The sequence below is a fragment of the Bubalus kerabau genome, chromosome 3 (assembly GCF_029407905.1).
Source record: "Bubalus kerabau isolate K-KA32 ecotype Philippines breed swamp buffalo chromosome 3, PCC_UOA_SB_1v2, whole genome shotgun sequence".
NCBI classification, from domain to species: domain Eukaryota; kingdom Metazoa; phylum Chordata; class Mammalia; order Artiodactyla; family Bovidae; genus Bubalus; species Bubalus kerabau.
In genome coordinates this window covers 1,725,701-1,739,128 of record NC_073626.1, presented here as the reverse complement: position 1 = coordinate 1,739,128, position 13,428 = coordinate 1,725,701, and the positions used below count along the sequence as shown (strand labels likewise).

General features: G+C 54.0%; 1 protein-coding gene across 2 annotated transcripts; it reads right to left on the bottom strand.

Moving 5' to 3' along the window:
* Window positions 1-2,462: 2,462 nt before the first annotated feature.
* On the bottom strand, window positions 2,463-10,649 carry LOC129647386 (serpin B6-like). Of its 2 annotated transcripts, none has more exons than XM_055574516.1 (6): window positions 10,307-10,649; window positions 8,423-8,552; window positions 5,593-5,710; window positions 4,489-4,631; window positions 3,051-3,206; window positions 2,463-2,864 (listed from the first exon to the last, which is right to left on the bottom strand). In XM_055574516.1, exons 1-6 carry the CDS (start codon window positions 10,486-10,488, stop codon window positions 2,463-2,465), a joined length of 1,131 nt encoding a protein of 376 aa, XP_055430491.1. In that variant the 5' UTR covers window positions 10,489-10,649. The 2 variants fall into 2 exon arrangements, with proteins under 2 accessions (XP_055430491.1, XP_055430490.1); XM_055574515.1 differs by having other exon boundaries at window positions 8,423-8,572; window positions 10,324-10,649.
* Window positions 10,650-13,428: the final 2,779 nt, after the last annotated feature.

Sequence of the window (13,428 nt, the reverse complement as noted above, 5' to 3'; positions counted from 1 at the left end):
AGGGAAGCCAGTGGACACCGCATTGCTCTCCACTCGGACCTCAGCATTGGCTGGGCGTGGGCCCCACGTCTCAGCAGGGAACATGGGCAGCTGCAGAAAGCTTCATACAGTTCAGTCGCTCAGTTGAGTCCGACTCTTTGCGACCCCATGAATCGCAGCACGCCAGGCCTCCCTGTCCATCATCAGAGTTACTCAAACTCATGTCCATCGAGTTGGTGATGGCATCCAACCATCTCATCCTCTGTCATCCCCTTCTCCTCCTGCCCTCAGTCTTTCCCAGCATAGGGTCTTTTCAAATGAGTCAGCTCTTCCCATCAGGTGGCAAAAGTACTGGAGCTTCAGCTTCAGCATCAATCCTTCCAATGAACATTCAGGACTGATTTCCTTTAGGATGGACTGGTTGAAACCTTAGCCGCCTCTTTATCTCCAGTACCAGCGGCAGGATGGAAAGTCACCCGGTGTACATCCATGACGTGGTCCGAAACGCCCCCGTGAACAGGACCTGTCTGCTCATCTCTGACCCCGGGGGCAACTGAGCATGCTCAGGAGTGTGCACGGTCAAGCACTTGAACATGCCTCTAACCACAGACCCCCAGTGCAGACACAGTGGCTCGAGGATGGACTTCTCTGGTCTGGCTCCACGGCCCTCCCCTCTTCTGCTGGTTTCTGGAGGGCTCATGTTCGGGGGTCTCTGAGGCCCGCTCCCCCTGCCTGTGGCTGCCGTAGCCTCTGCTTCACTTTGGTCTCAGGAGCAAGGCCACTGAGCAGAGGAGACAGGGAAGCCCCGCTCCTCCTTCCAGGCCTGGAGCAGACAGCGCTCTCCCCGAAGGCCTGGACGGGGCGGGTGGAGGGAGGACCCAGAGAGCAGGCAGCCAGTGCTCCCCACTGACGGGACCACCGAGCACCCACCTCCGATGGCAGCTGCAGTTCTGAGAAGGCACGGGACACGAGAACACACGGGCGCGCACACACACAGACACAGAGACACACAGACACACACACACACAGAGACACACACACATACACACACCACAGACACACAGACACACACATACAGACACACACACACACAAAGAGACAGACACACACACACAGAGACACACACACAGAGACACAGACATACACAGAGACACAGACACACACACACATATACACACACACAGAGACACAGACACACACAGAGACACAGACACACACACACATATACACACACACAGAGACACACAGACATACACACACACACACACAGAGACACACACACATACACAGACACACAGAGACACACAGACATACACCACAGACACACACAGAGACACACACACACACAGACACACACAGGTGCGCGCGCGCACACACACACACACAGACACACACACACACACACATACACACACAGAGACACACAGACATACACACACCACAGACACACAGACACACACAGAGACACACACACACACATATACACACACACAGAGACACACAGACATACACACACCACAGACACACACATACAGACACACAGAGACACACACACATACACACACCACAGAGACACAGACACACACAGAAACACACACACACACATACACACACACACACACACACCCCACAGAGACACACACACACACACAGAGACACACAGACATACACACCACAGACACACAGACACACACAGAGACACACACACACACACCACAGACACACAGACACACACATACAGACACACACACACACAAAGAGACAGACACACACATAGACACACACAAGCATGTGCACACACAGACACACACACACAGACACACACAGAGACACACACACATACAGGCGTGTGCAGACACACATACATACACAGACACACACACAGACACACACAGGCGTGTGCACACATACACAGACACACACACAGGCACGTGCACACACACAGACACACAGACACAGACACACACAGGCGGGCACACACACACAGACATACACACACCAAAGACAAACAGACACACACACACACAGACACACAGACACAGACGCACACAAAGACATATACACACACAGACATACACACACAGACACACACAGGTGCGTGCACACACAGACACACACACAAAAACACACAGACACACACACAGGCACACACAGGCACGTGCACACACACAGACACACACACACACGGGCGTGTGCACACACACATACATACACAGACACACACACAGACACACACAGGTGCATGCACACACACAGAGACACATGCACACACAGGTGCGTGCACACACACAGACACACACACACACACGGGCGTGTGCACACACACATACATACACAGACACACATAGACACACATAGGCACGCAAACACAGGCGGTCTCAATCAGCCCTTTATTTGTGGACCTTCGCCAAGGTCACCTGGGTTTCAGCTCTTTGCAGAGATCGGGGAGAGCGGTGAGGGGCACCGGGGGCCCCACCATCTCGTCACGGTGAGCAGAAGCGGCCACAGAACAGGATGGCCCCGGTCCTGCCGTGCTGGATGAAGAAGAGGAAGGGGCGGTTGGCATAGAAATGGTGCACGACGCTCAGGCTTTGCCTGATCCTGGCCTCTGAGGCTGCTGTGGCCTCCGTGCCCTCCGCGGTGACCTCCACGAAGGACTTGTGCATGACCTTGGACAGGTGCAGGCCCGGCTGGCACGACATCCCGCTGAAGTCGGCCCGGGCTGCGTTGAAGGCGTCGGTCATGCCCAGGTCTCGGAGGACGCACTCCATGTCGTAACACTCCTCCAGCGTGAAGCAGGGCAGGAACACCTCCACCTCCACCTCGGCCAGCACGTCCGGCTTCGTCCATGCGACAAATTTCTCATAGGTCAGGGCCTTCTCGACCTGGAGGAGAAGGTAGAAGATCTCAGGGTCTGCAGCAGCGCTGCCCCAGGGACCTTCCGCTGCAACCCACGCTCCGCGCCCTGCAGGCCCGGGCGGCCTGCCGGCTGCACACGAGTTCCCGGAGCCCAGTGCCCGGCAGGGATCCGCATGAGACCCCGGGCCCCGGGGAAACGGTCGCCTGGTTACCGTGATCAAGTCAGTGCTTTCAAAGGGCAGCAGAATGACCATGTTCAGCTCTTGGCCGACGTAGGGAAGCACCAGAATCTGGCTGCAGATTTCTGCAATGCAGGCTGTTTTAAAGGTTGACCAATTGTAAATCATTAGCGCACGTTTCTGCACGTTCTATAAAGGAAATGGATAAACGTTAAGTTGAAACAAGACCTGTGGACACGCTGGATGAGTCATCAGAGCCGTCCACCTGCGCGCACACACTCTGTCAGGTCTTCCAGATCCACGCCAGCTCCGCGTCGTCAGCTTGTCTGCACGGATCCAGCTCCCACTCCTGGTTCCCAGCACTCAGGCCTCAGGCTGCTGTTCTCCTGCTGACCCAGGAGGGCTCCACATGGACCTCTCCCCTGGCTCCTGCCTACCTGACATCTGCATCTGGACGCAAAGAAGCCTCCAGGTTGGCTCCCACACTGGCGGCTCGTGTTCCCCTCCACCTGCTCCATCTATACCTTCCCATCTCTGCTCATGGCGACACCACCCATCCCGCCGTCACACCCTGGAGAGCCCTGGGCCCCTGTCCTTCGCGCCCACAGCTGACCCAGGAACCACCGTGTTGGCTCTAGTTTTAAAGACAACAGGGCTGCCCTGGTGGCTCGGGGTAAATAACCCGCCTTCCAGTGCAGGAGGCACAGGCCCCACCCCGCTCGGGAACACCCACGGCCCAGGGGCTTCTAAGCCCACGGGCCCAAGCACCGAGCCAAGAGGGCCTCTGCCATGGCAGCTGCAGGAAAGGCTCTGCAGCAAGAAGACCCGGCACAGCCAAAATAAATAGATACAATTATTAAAAAAAAATACAAACAATCTGACTTGTGCTTCCTACCCCCACCACTCTCAGCCCAGCCATGGTCCTCAGGAAAACTTCCAAGAAACCTCCCTGGTCCTGCACATGGGCCCGAGGGGCTCTGGGACATCAGGGCCACTGTGAGAGGCCACGGGCTCTGTGAGAGCTCAGAGGAGGGACACAGGAACCAGGAACCTGGTCTGGGGAGACCACTAGAGAGGCTTCTGGACGGCCCTGCAGAGAAAGGCGTCTGTGTAGGTAGCTCCTGATGGGAGGGGGACAGACGGTAGGATCCAGGCCCATGGAGCGTCACAGCCACGGTCTGGAGTTTGAACTGGATCTTGGGGGTTCTAGGAAGGCCAGAGACCTGCGAGCTGCCCCGTGGGATGTGTGATACAAGAGGGAACACTGGCCGCACGGATCTCCGCTCATGATACAGCAAAGGAGGAGCAGGGGAGAGGAAGCCAGGGTGTGCCCGCATCCACATCTGGGCCGCCAAGGCCACAAGAGGCACAAGTTCCTTGAGGTCAGCCTCCTGGAAGGCTCTGTAAAGAAAGGGGAACCCAGGGACCATTTCCAAGAACCTCCTTCGCTTTATGACACATTCTTGTTCACCTTGCAGACGTTGAATATTCCTTCCATGGTGCGCCCTTTGAGAAATGGTTTAGCCCAGTTTCCTTTGAAGTAGACGGCGCTCACGAGAACCAGACGTGTCATGGGGTTAACTGAATTTGCAGGGAGCAAGTCTCTAATTTTACCTGCAAGGAAGATTTAAAGAACCAGTTAGCTAACAGGGTTTCCTGGTGGAGGTGCTGGGCACAGTACTTACTGGTCCGCCCCCTGGAGGAGTCAGTGCACAGACCAGAGGGCTCCCCGTCCCCCAGACAACCACGAACAGGGAGCTGTCTGTTTACTTGCTAAGTTGGGTCCCACTCTTTGTGACCCCGTGGACTGTAGCCCACCAGGCTCCTGCATCCATGGGGTTCCCCAGGCAAGAATACTGGAGCAGGTTGCCATTTCCTTCTCCAGAGGATCTTTCTGACCCCGGGATCCAACCCGCCTTTCCTGCATTGGCAGGTGGATTCTTTACCATCTGAGCCACCAGGGAAACCCATGCAGGGAGCCTGGCCCCCAAAGCAAAATCAGCGACAAAAACCTTAAAGTCTCCGCTCAGAAAATACCATGAGTTGCATAAAACACATACAATGAACAAATAATAGGGGCAGGATAATTCACAGCGACAGAAAAAGGAATGTTCAGTCTACAACGTGAGGGGACTGTCCTGAAGGGGAGAGGCCGAAGCCAGTGTGCAGAGCATGAAAACAAAGAAGCACAGGTGGACCAGGGCTTGACCACGTGTCCTGCAGTGATGCTCAGCGACCCGCAGAGCACGTGCTCTGCTGCACAGGCAGGGAGGTGGAGCCTGATCCAGAGCCTTCCTTCCACCCTTTGTGAAAAGGCAGACTATATGAACATTAACTGCAACAGCCAAAAGTCAAAGTGTGATTGCTCTGGAAGAGGTGCACCAAATACTGATGAGGAGGGGAAGCTGGAGAAATTGATTAGTTACTGAATATATTTCAGAAGTGGATTTGAAAGTTTCCAGTTTTTTAGAGAAAAAAGCCATTTCTGTTTACATTTGATGGTCTTGGGAAGGAACTTGTGGAAAATTAGACCGATTCAAATACTGTGCAAACAGAAGTAGTGACACGTCCTCACCTTCTGTCTTTTGGAGTACCCAGGTGTTTATGTGCTTCGTGGACTCCTGCATAGCACAGACAAAGTCCAGCTCTTCCATCTCTGCTTGGTAGAATATGCGGCAGGCATTTTTGAAAGACTAGGAGAGACAGAATGACAGAATCACATGGCTACAGAAACAGACAACACCAACAGCTTACTTCTTCACCGCGCCAAACGTCAACACTGATCATTTGACGGTTACTTGTGTAATGTACAAACGAATGTGCGGAATTAACCTTCAATCTGGTTTCTCAGTTTTCAGCTGCATTGAATAAATAACTGAGTTAAATCACAGGCTTTCCAGGTGGCACAGTAGTGAAGAATCCGTGTGCTAATGTTGGAGACGAGGGTTTGATGTCTGTGTGGGGAAGATCCCCGGGAGAAGGAAATGGGAACGCACTGCAGTATTCTTGCCTGGACAATCCCATGCACAGAGGACCCTGGTGGGCTACAGTCCACGGGGTCGCAAGGAGTCAGACACGGCTTAGCGACCAAACAACAACAACACAGCCATTCACGAGAGGCACTGCGGCAACACCGCCGCCAGCACACGTCCCGGCTTCACTGCTGTGTGACCCTGGAAAGGCGCTGCGTCTCTCTGGCTTCCTTGCCCCCTGGAAGCAAGGACGCAGCAGTAGCTACGTCTCAGAGGTGCTCTGAGGACCAGGAGAATTGGCTCTGTCCGATGTCACATAGCTGAGTTCTCTGCACACCGCGGACCCTGCCTGTCGTGGTCCGGGTGCCTCATTTCATAGAACCTTCACATCATTCAGGCTCTGCCAACCTACTGCTCCACTTCTTAATTGGGGCTTTTGGAAAAGACGTCAGTCTCTCAGTCTAAGAAAATGGTCTGGAAGCAAAGTGGTCACCTACAGGTCATTACCTCATCATACCCCTGGTGATTTCAACAGCTTTTAAACACATCTGAAAACAAGTGCCTGCTTCTTAAATTGCTATTTAGTAAGTAATGACCAGTCATAAAACAAACGAAAGCAATATCTAATTATATATTACCATTGGTATTGGATCCTTGGAATACTCGATCACTGTGAAATAACTGACAAATATTTCTCATCTTTTGATTTTATATTCCATATCAAAATAACATTTTAAATATCAATGCTGTTCTTCAAATATCCACCAGCAAAAAAAGGAAGTTAAGGAAAATTAGCCAATTTTTTGTGTTTATTGAACATTTTGCTTTTCTGTACATCTAAGGCTCATACAAAGATGACAATAAACTTGCATGTAGCTAAGATAAAAACAAGTAAACCAGGTTGTAAAAAAAAAGTTCCCACCAAGCTGTACAAACCTTACAAATATTTGACCTCATGGTGACTTTATTCACTTTACACCACCTGTTTTAACACAGTTAATTTAGAGTCTGAAACAAGTGTGAAAAATAATGTAAAAAATCATATAACAGAATAGGATAGCTATCCTAACACACGATTAACTCATTAAAAAAAAAAAAAAAAGACATAAAGCCCAAAAGTAAAATAACAAAAGGACATATAAATAGGCAATTTTCAGAAAGATACAAATGTTTGATCACCATGCAAAGCTGCTCAGTCTCGTGAGCAATCAGAATGTTAAAGGCTGAGCACCTGCAGTGCTGAGCAGGGGTGGACGTGCCCACCCCCTACCCTTCCTGAGGACGACGGGGAGGGCTGCAGCCGTCGGGGTGGGAATGAGGCAGAATTCACGGAGATCTGAGAGCCTCCCTCTGTCCCTTCCCTCTAAAGTCCATCTGGAGTAGCACGCACACACAGGACAGAACCACACACACAGGGTCCCTGCCGGCTCGGCCCAGGCTGGGCCCCACCCCACGCCTACCCAGGCTGGCAGCTGCGTCTCGGTACAGCCACCCCGAGCACGCCGCCCGCCACCGTGAGGAAGGGTGAGGCGGACACACACTGCTGCCAAGGCTGAAGCTCCCTCACTGTGGCCACCAGATATGAAGAGCCGACCCATCGGAAAAGACCCTGATGCCGGGAGAGATGGAAGGCAAAGGAGAAGGGGGGACAGAGGACGAAGGGCTGGATGCATCACTGACTCAATGGACATGACTCTGAGCAAACTCTGGGACGCAGTAGAGGACGGAGGAGCCTGGGCTGCTGCAGCCCATGGGGTCAGAAAGAGTCGGACACGGCTCAGCGACTGAACAACAGCCACACAGGTAGTGAGATGCAAAGCCTTTCTCTAGGTACAGGGGACAAGCCCTCAGACTGGGCGTGGGGGCAACGTGGAAGAGAGTGTGGGAGGACTCTGGCTCTGTCTGCATTTTTATATAATAAGAACACACTCACAGATTACTTGAGGTGTGTATGAAAAAATTTAAAAATCAGGAAAGCAGTGTGATTAAATAGAACCAGAGTAAAAAACACAAAAAATTTAAAAAAAAATTCTGCATAGGAAATGATAATCAAAATATTTACATGTATAAAAGAATTGAGCAAGTCTCACAACGCACAAAATACTTCCAATATGTGAAAAACAACACCAGAAATATTCTATTTGGTCAATCCCTGTTTGGGCCAACTCCTCTGCAACTGCGGTATGATCCGTGTTAGTTCTCTGACAATCATCTCACTGAAGCTTCATGAATATGTGAACAAGGCGGTTACAGGGCTCCTCTTACAGGCAATGACTGAACGGTTCCGGGAAGCGTGAGGTCGTGACTGGGGTCCCACACCCCGCCCTCCGTGTGGGTCTCGCCCACAAGGCCTGTCTGCACCACAAGGCCCGCCTCCCGTCTCCACACGACCTCGGTCTCTATCTGCATTGGGCAATCGGGAGTATGACTTACCGAGAGGAAATCATAAGTCTTCTCTCCAAAAAGCCTGTTGGCGGTTCTGAGCAAGTACTGTGTGTCCGTTCTATTAACTTCGCTGAGAAGGTTCTGGAAATCCTGGTGAACATCTTCACTTCCCCAACTGCTCTTACTTAGAGAAAGCGTCTGAAAAAAAAAAAAAAACAGATAAAACCCATCACTGCAGTAAGCCCTGACTACAGGAAATGGACACAACACTAAAGTCAGCCTAAGTACCGCAATGATCCGCACCGCAGCTTAAAACAAGACACACCCAAGTAAAGGCACAGTGGCTCTGGGAAGCCCCCCAGCCTGCCTCCCGCAGGGGCTCAGGCAGTGACAGTGGGCACAGAAATGCCCCTTGAGAGCCCAGGGCCCTGTGCTCGTGGTCTGCCTGCAGACAGGGTGGCAGACAGGCCTCCTGTCTCTGCACAACAGGCCACATCTTTGGGTCTGGACTGGCCTTGGGATGGGCTCCAACCAGCGGGACACAGAAGTGGCTCTTCCAGGCCCGGGCTTTCGTAAAGGCCTGGCACCTCCACGTTCGTGTCTTGACCCCTGTTGCCAGGGCGCAGAAACGCCCAGCCATCCTGCTGGGGCCTTGTGACAACACGGCAGAGCGGGCATACAGAGTAGAGCACCTTGCGGGATCGGGGCCGCTCCTGGACCATGAGGAGCCCAGCGGGCACCATGTGGCCAGGCCACAGAGTGCCAGGCATGGTCCCAGTCATTCCTGGTCGTGGGTGGTTTGTTCGGGAGCCACAAAGAGAAGGTCCAGACAGACATCCGGCCCGGTTCCGCCGTGACACGAACCTAAAGCCTGGGCATGGTCTTTGCACCCAGCGGCCGGCCGAGGCCGGAGGGCGGGGGGGCACCACTGCTGGAGGAGAGGAGCTCGGGCAGGAGCCCTGGAGAGACCCCCATGCAGGGCGGGAAGGCCGGCCCTCCCCCTGGAATCGGAATCTGCACAGGAGGTGCCCAGAGAGAGGGCGGCCCCTTCAGAGTTGGGAGAGTGGGAGCGGAGACAGTGCCGAGCTCAAGAGGGGACTGCTCCCTTTTCAGCAGAACTTAAAGGGAAGACATGCGTCTCCCAGGGGGCACAGTGGTAAAGGATCCACCTGCCAGTGCAGGAGACTCAAGACTCGTGGGTTCAATCCCTGGGTCGGCAAGATCCCCTGGAGGAGGACATGGTAACCCACGCCAGTGTTCTTTCTGGAGAACCCCATGGACAGAGGAGCCTGGAGGGCTATAGTCCACGGGAAAGCAGAGAGTCAGAGATGACTGAGCACGAGCACCCGCGTATTTGCGCCCTAACACTTGCTGGGTGGAGGGTGCCACTGTTTCTCACTCCCAGCCTCTCCAGCTGGCACAGGACCCTGAAAGTGATGGCCTTAGGGCAAAGGTCAAACTCAAGGCCCAGGCTCAAGGGCGGGATCAGGACTCTGTTAAACCTGGAGACCCTCTGGACCCCAGGATCTTGGGAAGGGTAAGGGCACCCCACATGCGGGAAGGCTGTGACCCCCAGGGGACCAGAGGTCAGCGCCCCAAGGACACTGCGGCCCAGGAGCTGATGCCCACACCCTGTGCAGCCCGCCCGGGGCTGGCTCTGGGCATCTCGGCAGGACGGGCCTCGGCCAGCAGGGCCTTGGGCAGCGGGTCCGAGCAGAGGCTCGATAAATACTTGCTCGTTTAAGCCTGTCCTGCTGGAATCGGGTGCTGCGCTGTCAGGAGCCTCAGACCACCAGCCAGAGAGACGCTGAGGGGACGCCCAGGGATGGGGCAGACGGGGGAGCAGGCCTGTCTGTCGAGCAAGGCCTTTGGGATTCGATCGTGTACACCAGCTCACCGGCCAAAGAAAGAGCATCGGCCGCCGCCCAGAACCGGCTTCCCGAACGTACCTGGCACATCCGGGCTGCGGTGTTGCCCCTGGCCCCCATGAGGACCATGGCCAGGGCAGAGGAGATGCTTAGGGGTGCGATAAGCACATTTTTCGAGTTGCCCTCACCCAGCTTTTTCAGAAGGGTCAAGGCAAAGGTGCCATTTGCTTCTGACAGCGCATCCATGGTGGCGAGGCTGAAAGGATGGATTTAAAATCAGTGTCACGCAAATTCAGGCCACAGGTCGACCACGTCTCACTCTGCTCTTAACTGTTGTTAGCACTGACGCTCTGCTTGCACGAGCAAACAGGTACACGCACAAAACTCGGTTTCCTCGGGGCCTCAGACCCCCCTGTGGGCTTCTAACACGTGAACACGGCTGAGTCCCGCTGCTGACACAGAGGGTGCTAGGCCTGGGAGGGTCGGGAAGGAGCTGTTGGTGTTTGTTCTCATTTCTATTGTGTTTGGGGCCTCTAGGTATGATTTTATAATAAGAATCACTCAAAATGATCAATCCAAACACAATTACACAAGTTGAATGTTTTGTAAAGAGAGAGAAGACCCCACTTAGCATAATCTGAAGCCTTGAGATAAAAGACAAGTAAATCCCGTACCAAGAACATGAAAGCCAGAAAGACAAGCCAAGCGGACACCCAGGTCTCCTCCTCTGGGACCTCTGCCTGTGCCAAAGCCTGAATCCAGGGCCCCGTTCCGAGCCCCTGCTGCCCCAGGCCCAAGCCCTGTCACCCCGCTCGGGACAAGGGCCGTGGGACGTGCCCACGTCCACCTCCAGGGCCCGGCCTCGGAGGTCAACAGCCCCGCCACGGAGGGCGTTTTGTCCAGAACAGGACACTGTGGGGAGGGGCGGGGGTGCGTGAGGGTTCAGGGCCTCTCTGCCTGGCGGGAAGGGATGACAGCTGAGAGATCCCCAGTTCTTCAACAGAAAGCAGCGTCAGTCCTAGATACCGACGTGGGAGAAACAAGCAGGTGAGCCCGTGGAAAGGGCGCGAAGCCGCAGAGGGTGCAGGCTGGCAGCCCCACTCCGGGCCCTGCGTCAGCTCCCTGATTTCTGCTCCCTGCATGAGGACGGGGACGCACCAGGTAATCTGTGCTCCTGATGGCGTGCAGGGCAGCTCACCCCAAAACACTCCACGGCAGCACATCGATTGCTCTGAAGTAAAGAGACTTGAGAAACAGCTGGTGCAAAAAGCGTACTCTGCCCTTCTTCTGCTCACCCTGAAACCTGAATATAAATCTCCATGTGGAAACACCTTCCCTGTACCAGAGGTAGAGAGGCATCTTTACAACCAAAGAGGGAAATGCAAGGCTGAAATGGCTGTACAAGGAACCAGCAAACCCTGTTACTTCACGAACTTGCTACCCCAGGTAAAAACCCCTTGTTTTGTCAAATCTTCACACACACAAAGCTGCCTGCCTTGTCACTTCTTGAGTCTTGTATCTTCAATTTTCGCACGAAATTCAGTAAGGTTGGATTTCTGCTATTGTTTTGTCTTAGGTAAATTTAACTGCTAGACTAACCAGGAAGATGGCAGAGGAGAAGAAACACTCCCCCCACACTCATTTTCTTCCATCTTTAATATCCAATTTGGTTACTAGCTAATAGTGTCCGACTCTTTTGTGACTCCGTGGACTACAGCCTACCTGGCCCCTCTGTCCATGGATTTTCCAGGCAAGAATAATGGAGTGGGTTGCCATTTCCTTCCTTTACATCCATTTAGAATGCTTTTCCAAGTCCCAAGACACCAAGTATCAGCCCCTCTCTTGGTTTCTCTTTTTTCTTTTTGGGGGGACCGTATGCCCTCAGGAGGGACTGAACCCGGGTCCCCGGCAGTGAAGGCGCAGTGCCCCAACCCTGGACCGCCAGGGAAGGCGCTCTCTTGGTCCCTTTTAATGGAAAAGCTGTAAAGCGCAAACTGAATCCTCGAGTCCACAAGGAGCGGGAGAGTCTTGGTGCTGCTGAGGCCAAGCTAGGCAGAAGTCTCCTTCTGAGCTGCTCACATGCAGCCTGGAGACGGGGTCGCCCCGCGAAGCGCTCACCCCCTCGCCCCAACCTTCCTCACTCGCAGGTGCGCCCGAGGCACGGGCGCGGCTGCCCCTCCTCTTCCTGGGCGTGGGGCTCCCGCTCTCTGGACCCCCGCCCTTTCCTGCGCTGGGCGCCCGTGCTCCCTGCTTCGCGGTTTCCTCCCTCCTTTGGGGAAGCGAGGGGTCCAAGGATATTCTAAGACAGAACAGGCACATCCTGACTTCCAGCATGATGGACATGTCGTTATTCCAGCCTCCCTTGCTACGGATGGTGTGGCAGCATCCAGAGAGGTCCGCAGGTCACTGTGCCTCTAGACTGGACCTTAGAGGTATTGCTTTGTGGCTTCCCAGCCTGAAGTCTGAGGAGACAGCCACCCCAGACCCGTCCCTCCTCCCCCTCCCCAGCAGGCGGAAGCGCTTGACCTCTGACCCCTATCCCTGATATTCTCAATGTCACATAGCTGTGTCTGTCCCCAGATGGGTGGGCTTTATTCATTTGGCTGTGTACTTGGTGGGCGCTTTCAACCTGGCTTCCCTGGTGACTCAGACAGTAAAGAATCTGCCTGCAATGTGGGATACCTGGGTTCAATCCCTAGGTCAGGAAGATCCCTTGGAGAAGGACATGACAACCCACTCAAGTATTCTTGCCAGGAGAATTCTCTGTCCATGACAGAGGAGCCTGGAAAGGTACAGTCCATGGGGTCCCAAGGAGTCAGACTTGACTGAGGGACTAACCCCTGCCTTCTTCAACCTGGCAACTCAAGAAACTTCCCCTTCCCCTTCCCCTCTGGGAACTTTTAAGGCCCCTGCCACCCCTGTGGACTGACTGTTCTCTGCACCTCCTACCGGCTGCCGCAGGAGCTGTTGTCTGCAGGGCACTTGGCAAGGCATGGCTGCCTGCTGCGGGCAGAGAGCTCTGCTCTCATCTGCCTCCCTCTCCTGCATTTTCCATCTCATTTTCTGGAAGACACAGTTGACTTTCTCTTCCAATTTTTCTAGTACTTTTCTCCAACCTTAGCCATTCTATCCCTCATTGCTAAAGACTCCGAGTCCTCTGCTGTTCTTTCCTGCCCTCCGCTCCAG

Bases quoted from the DNA above. Each gene is read 5' to 3' on its own strand.
- LOC129647386 (XM_055574515.1), bottom strand. From the start codon at position 10,488: ATGGATGCGCTGTCAGAAGCAAATGGCACCTTTGCCTTGACCCTTCTG. The intron at 8,573-10,323 runs GTACGTTCGGGA...TTTTTTTTTCAG, and splicing joins CCGCAGCCCGGATGTGCCAG to ACGCTTTCTCTAAGTAAGAG. The intron at 2,865-3,050 runs GTAACCAGGCGA...CTTCTCCTCCAG, and splicing joins AAAGCACTGACTTGATCACG to GTCGAGAAGGCCCTGACCTA.